The sequence below is a fragment of the Mycteria americana genome, chromosome Z, assembly GCF_035582795.1.
Source record: "Mycteria americana isolate JAX WOST 10 ecotype Jacksonville Zoo and Gardens chromosome Z, USCA_MyAme_1.0, whole genome shotgun sequence".
Lineage (NCBI taxonomy): Eukaryota > Metazoa > Chordata > Aves > Ciconiiformes > Ciconiidae > Mycteria > Mycteria americana.
In genome coordinates this window covers 28,448,686-28,464,201 of record NC_134396.1, presented here as the reverse complement: position 1 = coordinate 28,464,201, position 15,516 = coordinate 28,448,686, and the positions used below count along the sequence as shown (strand labels likewise).

General features: G+C 36.0%; 1 protein-coding gene across 4 annotated transcripts in view; it reads right to left on the bottom strand.

Annotated features, from left to right (window-relative positions):
- CCDC171 (coiled-coil domain containing 171) overlaps positions 1-15,516 on the bottom strand; it is a 158,592-nt gene that overhangs the window by 115,805 nt on the left and 27,271 nt on the right. For all 4 annotated transcript variants that reach the window (XM_075527213.1, XM_075527216.1, XM_075527215.1 and 1 more), the window contains exons 7-9: positions 13,070-13,162; positions 11,546-11,706; positions 3,477-3,615 (exon numbers count right to left, since the gene is read on the bottom strand). In XM_075527213.1, the coding sequence (XP_075383328.1) occupies positions 3,477-3,615; positions 11,546-11,706; positions 13,070-13,162 (393 nt within the window). The remainder of the gene's footprint in view (positions 1-3,476; positions 3,616-11,545; positions 11,707-13,069; positions 13,163-15,516) is intronic.

Genomic DNA, 15,516 nt, shown 5'->3' with positions numbered 1-15,516 from the left:
CAACCTTTTGGTGGGAGAGAATGTTATGAAGTATCTCTGGTTTTTAGGGTTTGGGGTTTTTTTTATTAGTCAGAGAAAATTCTGCAAGAACTGGCAACTTTTAAAAGAATTTTTTAGATGCTTGTCTTCAAACACTGGGACATCACAGCTTGAATGACCTCTCCACTTCCAGAATAAATTACAAAATTGGTTTCTTTGTAGAAGATCATTTAAGCATATGCTTCAGACTGATTGGTCTTCTTAAATTAGGACAATAACAGAAGTAGCATGTGGATAGGAACACTCCACCCCTGAGTTAAGGCAAGCAAAACAAGAATCAAGGTAACATAACATTTCACAATCATTAGCACAAAATTAATGAAGACTGCGTCTCAGGTTTTTTAAATTGAAAGAAAAAGCTCTGTTCTCAATAAATCGTCTAGGTGAGATTTACATCTTTGCCATTGAGTACCAGATTCTACTCCACAGAATTTGTAGAACAGAATCATAATCTTCAGGGTGTTTCATCGTCTGTCCAGTCAATACTTAAGACACTTCTGTTAAAGAACAATGGTTAATGCCTATGTCCAGGAACTAGATTCTCAAACACTTCTGTTCTGACTTTCAGCTTACAATAACCTACAAGGCTATTACAGACAGCTGAGATGTATACAGCACATGACTGCATGCATGGCTATAAGAGAAAGATTTATATGCCACACGGAAAAAGATAGGCTCTGGGTGTAATCTATTACAGTACTTATACACTAATTATGCTACTCCTGATAGTATCTATACAAAAGGGAGGAAATGAATACACAGTTCTTCCAAATTAAAGGAATTTATACTAAAATATGCTATTTTTAATGACTTCAATTTCCTAATATGCATTCTGGTGAATTGGCAAGTTCCCCAAATTTCAATATACATTTCTCATAAAATAAAGGTTCAACATCTCCCGCTTGTCTGGTACTAAGAATTAAAGATCATCCACTACTAGGAGCCAGAAATGTAAATATCCTGAGTAACTTTTAAAACTATTAAAGACACCTCTTATTCTTTCAATGGGGCAGGAAATACAGCTGGGGCTGTTTCAATTTAAAACAAGTTCTGAATCACAATGGCCATTCTTCCAAACTCCTATTCTTCAAGCTAAAAATTTCTAAAAACCCTAGCTGGAAATAATGACAAGCTTGAGACCAATTTCCTCAGAAAAACATAATGGAAATCTTGAGAGCCTGCTCATGCTGAACATTAATAAGCAGTTTTGTTTGATACCAACAGATCCCATCACATTTGATCCATGCAGATTTCTGGCAAACTTCTGCCACATGCTGATATTTAAAATTAAAAGCAGCATAACTACTTTACTATACATTCATCTGAGCCGTAAAAAGGAAAAAAAAAAAAAAAGGAAAATGTTCTTTTTCATATAAAGTTTCCAAAGAATGTATTTTGTCCCCGTGTAAGCCTGCTTCTCTAAAAACAAAGAGCCTTCACTGGTTTGGTTATATTTCCCAAATATTTTACAAACAAAAACATTAACCTGTATCATAGCAGTACAGTGAGAAACCAGTATAAGATTATCAGACTGGGGTGGAAAGGACACATTCAGGATGTCTAACTATAGTATAAAATATAAGAAAGTAATTAATAGATCAAGAAAACAGGAGGGGGAAATGAAGGGAAGAAAACACACTGCCATTTTCACACAATTTTAGTATGGGTATAGGGAAGCCTAATAACAGTATATGAAATGTTATTCACACTTAGTTTCTGCTAGTTTTCTGCTTTTTCATTTTAGGAAGAAAAATAACAAAAAGCTGTCCAGACTGAGTAAACAAGACCACACACAGGCACTTCTGCTTCCCAAACAAATACAAAAGTCTTCAGGAAAAATACAAAGCCATCCAAGGTGATAAAAATCTAATCCCATAGGGGACCACTAATACAACTCCTCAGAAAATGAGTATTTTTATTACCTGTTCAAGACAGTCTTGTGGTTTGAAATTGTTCCAGTAAAACTATTAAAACAACCGGCTCTATGAATAAGACAGTTCTTTTAACTGAGACAATCTATTCTGCTTTTTACCTTTCAGTAATGTAATGTTCATTTTGAGTACACCATTTAATACTGTTGCCATTACCAGAAACCTTGATCATGAACAGAATTTTGTCCTGAATTCTTGTCAGGTATAACATACATTTTACTAAGGAACACAAAATGAAAAGGAAAACTCATATCACAGTGATAGCTAGCAAGCACTCAAGGTTCCTAAGTAGAAATTTTTCAGCCTGGAATTGTATTTTATATTAATCAATAGCAATCATTACTGACTGTAGTTTGGAAAGACAGTTGCTTTTGTCTCTTTGTATTCCTTTTGTGCCTGATAAGATGACTTTTTTAGGTTAACTAGGCCAGCAAATACCTTTTAATACATAAATGCTTGCATGGAAGAAGCTGTGATTCTCCCAGAAGGAAGAGAGATTTTTTTATTTGATTTTTCTTCAATTTATTAGTTACCAATCTGCCTGGGAAGCGGGTAACACTAAGACAATGTATGGAATAACTCCATCAACTGAAGAGAAGACATCAAAAAGTCTGAAGATCCTCTAATGCAGGTCTCTGCTCTGGCTCACTGATTAGCACAATGCCTGTCAGCAGCAGGGAACAGACCACATCTACCTTCCATACTCACAGCTCCAAGAGAAATAAAGAGGAGAAATTTCCAAGCCAGTATCAAAAAAAGTTTACATTGGCTAAGTATAGAAATACTGCAAATGCTACTACACAATGGAAGGAGGGAAGGTTTTCTAGATATCCTATGATCTTTGCTTTGTCCCTGCTGCTGTGTAACAGAATGGCAAAATTGTTACTCAAAGTTGAGTGGGAAGACCCCAACTGGTCATATAAAAGGAGAAAGATTTCAGAAACTAATCCAGTAAAATACATCCAACGTGCCAAATCCACACCAAAACAAACAAACAAACAATTCCCTCTGCTTTGTCACCTTCAAACAAGCAATTTTCAAGCAATTTTTACAGCCAAATGCTTGCAGTAAAAACAAAATGTTATGTGAAATAGAAATAAACAAGCCTACAATAGTAGCTAATAAAGCTTGGAGAAGAAAAAAGCCTGGGTAGGAAGACAGAACATTCTCCACAAGGAATCATTATCCGTATCTACAAATTGCCTTCTTCGCTAGGAATGCAAACACAAGTTACTCTTTACTCATAACCATACTTTTAAAATAATTGTTTTCTGCAAATAACTCTTCAGTTAAATACATGGTGTATCACTTAAAATACATTTTCGAATTAGCTTCTCCAGTGTATTAGCTATATTTACCCATGTTTTACAAAACAAGATAACATCAGTAAAATCAGAGTAACACAATGGCAGAGTTCTTCCACAGCTCAGCACAGCAAATGAAGATTATGTTCACAGTATGTTTAAAAAACCCTAAACAATGTGTGCCACAGGCCATTTGCCTTACCATTGCAAGTTCTTCCTGTAATTCTCTGCAGGTTTTTTCATTATTCCATAGAGTCTCAGAGAGGTCTTTAATTACTTTCTTCTTTTCCTCAATCTTCTCATTCATTTGTTTGTTTGTGGAGAAACACTCTCGTTCTAATCTGGAAGGTTTCAGCATTAGAACATTTTTATCAAAAATAGTTTTGTCAAGTATACTATATACTTTTAAAAATAATCAATGGATATGGCACATATACTGTTAGCACATAATATAGCTTTGGAAGTTGCTTTTGTTTTTAACTGAAGAAAGTTACACATTCCTTCTAAGAAAGGCTTTTCAAGAAGTGGTTATGTTCTTTTTAGTTATCAATGCTTGTGTTAGGCTTCCAGTCATAAATTCATTTGGTCATTTGGATATGGCCTCCAAATTACATATAATAAACAGAATTCATCATATTTTAATTAACACAGTAGCTCTCTTCAGAAATACCATGTCACATCTCGCATCATCAACCCTGTTTCAAGTACAAAGCTTGCTCCTAAAGTTTCCACATACCTGACTGTATTTTACTCAGAATGGCATGACTTCAAATTTTCCCATCAGCAGACTGTTCCCAAAATTTCAAACAGTTCTTGTACTATATCTGTTCTCCCGGTACTCAGGAAAAGATATACAAAGAGCCTGGTGTGACTAAATAGGCAACTCATGAGAAAGCTACAAGGCCAAACAGCAGCATACAGGAGACAAAAGCAGGGACAGTAATCCAAGGAAGAATTTAGAAAGATTGCCTGAGTGTGTAGGCATGGTGTCAGGAAAGCCAAAAGCTCACCTAGAATTGATGTTTGCAAAGGATGACAAAGACAACAAGAAGAGATTTTACCACTACATTCAGGTAGGAAAGAAAACACGGACCTGCTTCTACACAGACCAGGTAATTTATCAACAGCGGACAGAGAGAAGGTCACCACACTCAATTCCTTTTTTGCCTCAGCCTTCCCTGACAAGGTCTCCCAGTCCTCTATGGAGGATTAAAAGGCCTCAAAGAGGAGAACAATTGCTAGCAGTAGGTGAGGATTGAGTCCAGGATTACTTGTAAGAACGCAGCTCAGAAATTGAAGAGCCAGCTCACCTACACTCAAAGGTTCTGACAAAGCTGGCCAATGTCACAGCGAGGCCGCTCATTATCATCTTTGAAAGGTCACAGAGATTGCAGGAGGTCCCTGGCAAATGGCAAAAGGCCAATGTCACACCTATATTCGGAAAAGGGCTAAAGGACAAGGCAAGGAACTATAGACCAGTTAGCTTCATTTCACTCCCAGGAAGGTCATGAAGCAAGTCCTCTGGGAACAAATTTCTGGGCTCATGAAAGAGAAAAAGGTGATTGGGAACAGTCAGTGAGGATTTACCAGGGCTAAATCACGTCTGGCCAAGCCAGTTATATTCCATAATAAAATTACCAGATCTGTGGACAAAAGGAGAGCAAGTAGATTAAATATAACTCAACTTTAGCAAGGCTTTTGGCACTGTCTCACACAGTATTTTTATAGCCTTTAAGTTAAGAGTTCAGTCTAGGTATGTGAACTACAACATTGATAAAAATGGTTTGATGGTAAAGCTCAGATGGTAGTGGCTGGTAACAAGTGGAATACTGTAGGAGTCTGTATCAGAATCTGTTTAACATCTTTATCCATCACCTGGATTAGGCCAAGAATGCAATCTCACCAAGTTTGCAGATAACAGTGAACTGGGAGAGGGTAGGTCACAACACAACACAATTGATACACTCAAGAGAAGGCCTGCCACTCCCTACAACCTAGACAGGGAGGAGGAACAGGCCAGCATGAACCTCCTGAGATTCAGCAATGACACGTGCAAAGATCTGAATTTAGGAAGCAAGAGCCCCCTGAAGCGATATGGCTGGTAACTGGCTGGGGAGCAGCTATGCTCAAAAAGGACCTGGTAAACTTGGTAGACAGCAAGCTAGCCACAGATCGGCAGCACAGCGTACAAGCAGAGGTAGCTAGCGGCATCCTGGGCTGTATTAGCAGTAGCACAGCCAGAAGATCAAGGGAAGTGATTAATCACATTTATTTGGCACTCATTACAACACATCTAGGACAATGACCAGTTTTAAACACACACCTCTCCTGTAACACAGGAAAAAAGTTGGAGTGAGCTCAGGGGAGGGTCACCAGCATGGTTAGGGGCTGAAGTACATGCAAGAACTGAGGGAACTTGGTATGTTCAGGCTGGAGAAGAGGTAACTTCAGGGCGTATAACAGGCCCCCCAATATCTAAAAGGAGATTATCAAGAAGCTGCAGCCAGTCACTTCACAGCAATGTATGGCTAGAAGACAAGAGACAACACTCACAAATTGAATCCAAAGAGGTTCAGACAAGGAGAAACTTCTTCCACCTTAATGACAGTCAAACAGAGGAATGGGTTCCCAGAGAGGTTGTGCCATCTCCATTCCTAGAGGTTTTCAAGACCTAACTGGATGAAGCCCTGAGCAACCTGACCTCATAGCTGATCCTGGTTTGAGCAGAAGGTTGGACTATAGATCTCCTGCAATCCCTTTCAACCTGAACTATTCTTGGATGTAACCCTTAGCAGTGGGAACACCCAGCTGTGTCTCATTTCTTTGTCTCTTCTCCTATCACTTCTGTCTCAATAGAACTGAAAGTAATGCAAAGGGCTCAAAGTTCTTCCAGCTTTGAAACTTTTGAATCAATGTTGGCACTTCCTGACTTTGACTTATTTCTTACAGATCTACCTATCTTTCTAGCTGAAGGACTACTTTACCAGTCCTCCATATACGTATGTGCTTCTGCTTCAGCCTGGCTGATTTTTTTTTTCTTTTAGCTGTAGATAGTTACTTCTGATTCCTAGAGAAAGAACTTGCCTGTTTCAGTCCCCCAAAGTAGCTTCTACTCCCACAGCTTTCAGAAACACAGCAAAAGCAGTTCCAATTTATTCTGTCATGCTCTCACTCTTCAAGAAAAGTAAATTCACACAGAGACCCAAATCCCATGTTGCTTTCCAATTTACATAGTGCTACTGGGTTCAGAGCTAATTAATAAATTATGCAACCCAGAAAAGCCTGTTTGCTTGGTTTCAGTTATTACAACCACCTTTTTCTGAGAAAATAAATTCTCACAGCTTTGTATAGCTTCCAACTTTGGCATCATTTTATCCTACATCAATTCCAGCTAAAAAGACATACAAGTGTTCTAGCACAACAAATGAAAGCCTCGAAGACTTTCCAAAGACTGAGGCTTAAAGACAAACTCATGGGACTCCTCCAGAAAAAAGGGTAAATATGTTAGGACACCAAATCATGGCTTAAAAGAAAAAGCCAAGCTCCTGACATTTTCTGGAGTCCAAGGACCACAGCCTTCAAAGGTAAGTAGATCAAAGGCTCTTGTATTCTCTCTGAAGGGATCCGGTGAAAGCAATCACTGATATTCACCAATGTTACTGATACTTGTATGCTTCAAAGAATAAAAAAGGCACAGGAAACAGACGATGCAGTACATGCCCACCCCATGTAATTTCCTCAGGGGAACTGAGTATATTGATGTCCATCAGAGATAAGCTTCCCCTTCACTATCTATATTTACAGAGTTCTGAAAATTTAGGTGTCTGGACTAACAAAATTGTAAGGATAGGCTGTTTCTGTTTCTTCAAGCTCTGTGAACAAAACCACCAACTGTTTAACTGTGTTAATGTCCATGGAAAGGTTTGCATTCTCTGAAATCACAGAAGATAATTTGTTTTCAAACAACTTAGTTGGCAGAAGCTGCTAGGAGTAATTGCCTGAATCAACAGATGATTGTAAGTAGTGCAAAGCACTGTTTGGATATTAGACAAAGTTTATTCTGATATCCAATTAACACACAGAACAAATGCTTTAAGTTGGCACAAATTCTTTTTTGCACCAAAAAAAAAAAAAATAGGGCAAATCTGCTTTCCTGGGAAATAAGTGTTGAACAGAATTATCCAGTTTAGAAGAAACAGGGAAGGCTTTTTAAGGTTGTTGTTGCATTTTAGTATCACAAGTACTTACTTCTTTGTAAGCACTAATATCGAAGTTCCTAATGCAACTGGTTACCATAACTGTAAGAACTGTATTTCCTAGTCTTAGCCACAACAAATACATATATCCAGGTATTTTCTACACCAATTCCAGACAAGGAAATATAGTCCCTAAAAAACAACGCTTTGTTTTTTGAGGATAAGTTTTTTGTTTAAGAGTTCTTCCCACTTTTCCAAAATGTATTTTTCATGGACCAGAACTACCCCAAACACAAAACCTTTGCTTCTTAAAGAAATAGCTTCATACATCTAGATAAAGGATTCTCACAAGGAACAAAACATTATTGAATGCAGCAATGTAATTCAATATTTAACCATTATCCTTATGCTGGTCTGAATAATCTAATACAGGAAAGTATCTTTAAGAGTCTCTCAAAGACTTAGTTGGAAAATTACTACTTACAGATTTTCACAATTTTTAACCAAGATTACTAATTTAAATTTTAAAAAGCAGATCTTGTGGTAAAACTTGTACAGTTCTAATGTTTTGGAAAATTCCTAAACAGATGTTTAACCTACCATCAAAAATGCTTCTAATAGCTTACATTTTATCTCTATTATCATCCCTTGATTCTCAGAACATATTCATACTAATAATAGAATAATTCAGGCCTTAAAGACTCACATCTCTGTCACTAACTTAGAAATTGCAAATTACACTCCACTAAGTGCTTAGAAAAAATACGGAGTTGTTGAAAGAGTGCTCACGTTCAACACCTAAAGGGACAGTGGAGCTCCACATAGTAACAATTGGACAGCATTATTCCATGTGCAGGCAGTACTCCCCTTAAGACTACTTCTTGAGATAAAAGGTCTTTGCTCATCTGAGAAACTAATATAATTCACAGAGTGAAATGCTCTGACAAACTCTGTTTGTTAAGGAAACTTAAGTGCACATGCATACCACTTTGGGGGATTGGGGTCTAGCATGATGAAATCAACCAACCAAAATTGTTCTAAAAAATGTAGGTGAGGAACTCATATTTTATGAACTTTCTGTGGGGTCAAAAGGAATTTTCATGAGATCTTGCACTGAAAATTATTACTGAGCACAGATACTTAAGATAAAACATCTTGTAGCAACATGAAAATAAGAATTGGCTAAAATAGAGGTGTACCTGAGAGAACAGTTGTGATGAAAGTTAAAAAGAACAACTGAAGATAGACAAAAAAAAGCATTAAAATGCCAAACATACTAGAAATATTGAGAATCAAATTGTTTTACCAATATATAACTCCCAGTGTAAAGCATTAACACTCCTTTCAGGACCTAGTATGTTTGCATGACGTGTGGTTTACATTTTTGGTGCATGCGTAACACTTAAATATATTATTGTATTTTTAAAACTCATTTATCCAGAATTCATTACTCCACATTTACTTCACATCAAATAATAAAATCAGAACAGGCAATCTGTAATTTTAGCCCTTTATTTGTGACCAGATTAAAGCTGAACATGACCCATGTGTTCAGACTCACATTCATTTATAGAGAGCTCTAAAGATAAAAAACAGTGCAGTTCAGCATTTCAAAAGTTAAGTGCTTTCAAAAGTCATAGATATAATTTCTACAAGTCTATTAACTCCCAGATGGACTGACTGCACCCTTAAATTTGACAGTATCTGTGGTTCATTTGCCTCATTACCTTGAACTTCAGGAGCAAAGGCTACAGGTCAGACGCACTTGTTTTCTCTAAGAATGCAAGAGGCATAATAACAGATAGGCGGACAGACATGAGCTGCTTGTACAATTCAAGGGCTAGTTTTTGATCTTGGACAGAAACAACAGGAGAAAAATTCCCAAAACTTCCAGAAGGAAGGAGTAAACGGTATCTGGAGATTCTTGGAAGGTTAACAGCTCCCTGAATGATTACAGAAAGCCATGCTATAGTAGCCAAGCTGACAAGACAGGTGAAATTCTTCTAGACTGAAAACTACTCCAGCTTAACAGGCATTAGCCGAAAAAACTAAAAAGCCACGTGTTTCACTTGAGGATGCTGAATTTGGCTGGTCTAACCTCAAATACAAAGATGGACCTTGGAATATTAGACCTTGGAAGGATTGAAGAAACAGTCCAAGAACAAGCGCTGGAAGAACACTAGTTCAAGAAAACTTTTAAGTCTAAAGGGAAGACAAAGATTTTATCTGTAACATGAATTTTCTGGACCACTCGAATGTGGAAACTAGTTCAAGAAAACTTTTAAGGCTAAAGGGAAGACAAAGATTTTATCTGTAACATGAATTTTCTGGACCACTTGAATATGGAAACCTACCAGAAAGAAAACAAACAAAAAACCAAAAACAAAACAAAACCAAAACCCAAACCAACCAAACAAACAAAAAAACCCCACCACCACAAAAAAACCAAACCATATTCTCTGTAAGAATAAGAAGTTACATACAAGAAAAACTCATACAGTACAAAGTAGCTTGTTACATAAAACTACTGATCCAACAGCCATTCCTCTGAACAAGGCTGTTTTGAACACAAAGGAGCTTTTTTAAAAACAAAACAACAAAAAACAAGTAAAATGTCAAATCAATGGTACAGGCCTTCTCCAGTTCAAGGAAAGGCAAAGAAATTGGTATTAGCTTAGTGCCATGTATGTTGCTGCCATAGAACTCATGCTCAAAGCAAAAACAACCAGGCAGGATAAGATTACAGTTTAATTAACTGATGTTATTTTAGGACCATAGAGAATCTTGAAATATACTTACTCAGTTTCCCAGCTGTGAAGACTGCAGTCTTCCTGAAGCATCACATTAGATTAGTATCATAATGTATTTCACACATTTTCACAAATTTTTAACATAAAAATTATTTCCTTGTCTTTGAGAAAAAAGCTTTAATTTTTAATATGACTCTGGTTTATCTAAATGCACAATCTTACATTCAGACTTCTTTTAGCCTTATTTTAATGAAGAGCTCTAAGGCGTTTATGATACAGCATGGGTTTCAACTATGTTACTAAAAACATCTCTGTAACCATGCATATAGACTCTCTCAGGCCTACAAACTTCTTTACTTGTAGGAAAACCAGTTTCTTTTGTCCTCCGCTATTGCTTGTGTGAATAAGTCAACATAAATACCTATGCGTACAGACCCATATAATCCTAGACTGAAAGAGATGCCACCTCTGTCTTTTTCCAACCCATTCTACTAGCTTGAATCTCTTCCCACACCCCCACTGTGTGCCACCCACTTTAAGTCTTCTTAAACTTCCTCTTTCCCTAAACTTCACTTACTACTATCCTTTATTTCACCTATTCTTCAGTTCTCTGTCTTCCAACACCATTCTTCTTCCTGACATTTTCTCACCCCAATATATACTTGATTCAGCCAGGGAAGAAGACTCAGTACAGTGCATCCTGTATCTGCCTGGGGAATATAACAAAGCCGTTCTTCCAAAACCCGTCTGTTACCACAGACACAGCAGATTACGCTGAGCAGGAAAGGAATCCCAAGTAATTTCATCTGTTCTCACACACTTCACCCCTTTTTCTATTTTTCGTTACCAAGTCAAAACTTTCCACAATTATTCAAGAGCTGAAAATGAAGATTATCCATTATAAATCATACACAACTTCTAGACAGAAGTCTTAAAGATTCATCTAGCTCCCTGAAGTGAAAAGTAATGTTTTCATAATAATGTGAGTGTATACAGAAAAAAAAAGGTTATAAACCTGCCATATATGTTTTCCTGCATTCCTCCCAAACACTACTGGAAACACGACCCTATCATAGCTATTATTTTCAACATTTTCACTTTGGCAAATAATGTATAGCAGCTCAGTTATTTTTTCTACCTATAATATGTATGGTTACTGATATGGACCTGTCATTAATGGAATGCCACGTTCTGAATCTTGGCTTGGTTTGGCAAATTGCATCAGGTTGTGTTGTTTTCCAGTGACTGAAAACTATAGAGAATGTAAACTCTAAGTACTCAAGCTGTCTACTGCCGTTTTACAAAGAATTTAAAAGGCAACTTACACATTGAGTTTTTCCAAGTTCTCTTGGGCATTGTGTTTTTCTCTCTCATATGCATTTTCTACCTCTTTGAACTCTTTCTTGATCATTTCTAAATCCGAAAGAGCTGCTGCTTGGCTGGCTTTTTCCACCTGCAAAGCTCCTTCAAGGTCTCGAATTCTTAACTACCAAGTGATAAGAAAGCAATTAAAGCAAGTTAGGAAAAACTATCATGATCTTTAATGCTGTTCTATGTTCTGTTCTGCTTTACAGGTAACTATATTCTATTAATTCTATATGGAAGTATATACACAGAAAGCATTGAACACATGTAAAAATGTATAAATACATACAGTTCAAAACAGAGACAAATAGATATGCTGACCAAAAGCACCTTTTATTCTCCTTTGGTGTCTGGATTTTTCCTTTTTCAGTTATTACTGAAGTTTTCCAGCGGAATTCTATTTTTTAAGTAGACTCATGAAAGTGTGGGATTAACAGTAAAGGCTACACTTCCGCTCAGCACAAAGCACACTTGAAACTTGTTCATGTATGTGAACAAGGAAGAAAATCTTCCTAGTCATTCACCCATAAAAGATAAGTCTCTAGCTTTAAGAAATGTTACCTTCCCGGTTCCTTTCTATGTTGTAAAAGTAGAGAGAGGAAATTAAGAAAACTAAATCTTTCCTTTCTACTAGTATAATCATCACCTTAAAAAATTTAAGTGCCTGTACATAGAAAAGATCATGAGAATAAGAAAATAACTGACTGAAGAAGGGCAGTACTTATTTTTGTTACTCAGAAAAAAGAAAAAAAAAACCCACCATAATTCCTTTTATTTTTGCTTAGTTTTTCAAAAGTCCAGTGTGAAGGCCTTGTTAGTCATTCTGAGATTACTAAGCAATCGTCATTCAGTTTTTTCTCACTTGCTTTTTAAAATAAACCATAATTGCCTTACTGGGTCAAACCCCATGTGATACAGTGTAATAATACAAAGAGTTAATATTCAAGTATATATACTACATTTTTTTATATAGTCAATCTTTACTGGTAACTGCGGATATCATAACTTTGTTTGAAGCTGAAATGCTCTCTGAATAATTGTATTTGGAACTGCCGCTTCAGGATGCATTAAGCTCTCACTCCTAGAGAAGCTGGATGTATGCACTGTATCTCCAAATGGCTCTAAGTGCCCATTCAAAAGACACAGGGCAGGATATTTAAAAAGTAGTATAGTGTTTAACTATTGTGAAACATTTTCATTCTCCTCACTGCTTAAATGCTAGTGAGAATTCTCAAACTTACAAATGTGACATTTTATTGTATTATTTATTCTAATACCTTTAATTTCCTCTGAAATGCAGATATTTTTTATTCTCTGCTTTTATACATTAGCTATTACAATTTTGGTACTTCTGCAAAAAAACTATTCAGTGTTTTCACTGCAGCAAGTAAGTGGTCTTAATATTTTAGGAAGATTGTATCTTTACAACTTCATCAACAGTTTTACTGTAAACTTCTACAAAATATTTAACAAAAAAAGTTTACCTGGATGATCTCTGAATTGAATTTGGATTCCAGATGTGCTGCTCTCTCTGCTTCAATGTTTTCTTCCAGTTTCTTTATTCTCACTGTAGCTGCCTAAAAGTACATTTTGAAGAAATTTAAGTCTGGAGAGATGGTAAATGTGACACAAAGACTATTCTATTCATTCAGTCTATTAGGCTGATGTATCTGAACTACTTGTACTTTGGAACTGTGAAAACTCATACCAAGAAATACATATAAAATCATTTTTACAATATTTATAATTTTTATAAAAAATAATTTTTACATATCTAGAACATTAAATTATTCTTTTCTATTTAGTTAAAGAAATTGATGTAGCATTATGTTATTGCTGCATTTTTTACAATCAAGAAAACTGCAGCTGGAGTCAGAAAGCAGAAAGACCAAGTTAAATATGCTACCTATTCCCTTACTATTTGCTTTTTCACCAAGGTTGTCACCTGAGGCAACATAACCACACCCTGTATGTTCCAAAATACAATGCGGTATCTATAGAGTATCTACAATTTCAGTGACGAGACAGATGAAGCACACAGGAGATACAGAATTCCTCAAAAATATGTTGGCTTTGGCACCTAATTTCCAATTAAGGTGCCCAGAACAGATTGCTTTGCAGCCCTACACTAGTCATAGTTTCCCTACAACAAAAATCTGTAAACTCTGTAACGTTTTAAAGCACTAACCTAGTATTTTTTTACTGCTGTGCTCCTTGACCTGTAACTATACTGTTATGTTTTTGTCTAACAATGATCAGGATGTTCATGATCTCTTTTAACAAATATCCTGACTACTTTAGTCAGTTACTACACCTCATTACACAAAAGAACACCTGTACATGCACTCATAGTTTAAGCAAAATGGGATTCTCTGAATTAAACTCTTGCATCTTTCTTACCCATTCTTACAACATTTAGAAAAGCACAAAAATGCAAATGACTATGCTAAGAATCTACTTGGAAATTTGGATTGCCTACAAAAAGTTCAAGAAGTAGTCTATATTTTTACTAAACTTTTTTTTTTTAAGTGATCCAAGCTGAAAAAATTTCTTTCAAGTTACAATAAACACAAAAGCAATCACCAGATACATATGCCCAGATAAAGGCCTGGACACAGAATTTCATCTGGAAAAATACTTTTACCAAAAGCAGTAACTAAAGATCGCTGTAATGGAAATTCCCATGCAATTTTAACTACACTGTTTTCTATCAATAAAATCTTTTCACTTTGACTGATAACTGAATTGAAAAGAAAAATTCATCCCAAAATGTCTCTTGGCTTCAAGTTAAATCAGGGAGATCAAGAAAAAGGAGTTAATATTAAAAAGTCATTTAACATAAGCACATTTAAGGTTACATAAATACAATCGAAGTTATTGATTTTGGAAAAGTAAAACAAAGTAGCAAGTATGTGAGACTGCATCTTAATTCTGAACATCTAAAAGAAGAGAGAGAAACATTAACAGATGTTAAAATAAAAACTCTTGGCAATAAATTTAAACTTTGTATAATCACACACACACAAAAGGAAAGACATTTGAAACTGATGTCCATGGAAGGCCTACTAAAGAGAAAAGCATCACCAGCACAGAGGGTTACCAAACCTACTCCACAGTAAGGTCTATCAGAAGGCTTAAACTTTGACTCTTCCCAGGAGTTTTATCTGCATAATATACTTAATTAAAAAAAAAAAAAAATCACAAATCCTACACAAACACTCTCACTGTACTTCCATATTGCTAAAATTACTCTCAAAAAATTACTTGATTTAGACTCTTAACAGTATTATTCCTTCCGAACATCAGCTCCTACTCCCCTTTGCCCTTAATGGAGAATTAGCAAACTACCTCCTGCTTCAGTTTGGAAGGACTCCTTAGCATCCTCCAACAGGTCAACATCTGTCAACAGGATGGTTTTACACAAGAATACTGCCAACCTAGTAAAAGTAGTCAGTGAACAATAAATATAAGTGATGTGGATTACATTTCCTTTTTAATAACATTTAAAAAGTCAGCCTGAAAATAATTCTATTTTAAGTCTGAGGAGAAGAATAAAGGCAGCAGTGAGGAAGATACCTATCACAATATTTAGAGTGGGAAATGTAATTTTTAAAAAACAAAATTAAGAAATAGAAACTTCACTGAGAATATTTCACTGCATACCTTCAAGAGCAAAAATGCTTTCCTGTCTTTGGCTGGTTTGTTCAAGTGTCTATTCTCACAGCAAACACTGACATGGAAAAAGAAAAAAAAGTGATTCTGCAAGTAAAGTTTTTAGACATAACTTACTAATTCACAAGCTCTGTATTGCATTTGACTTCTAAGTCTTATTTCCTGACCACCAGTCCAAAATAGAGCTATGCCTTCATTTCAGCCTCTCTTCAGCTGAAACAAGAGATGCAAGACACTATCAAAATGGTTAACTTATCTT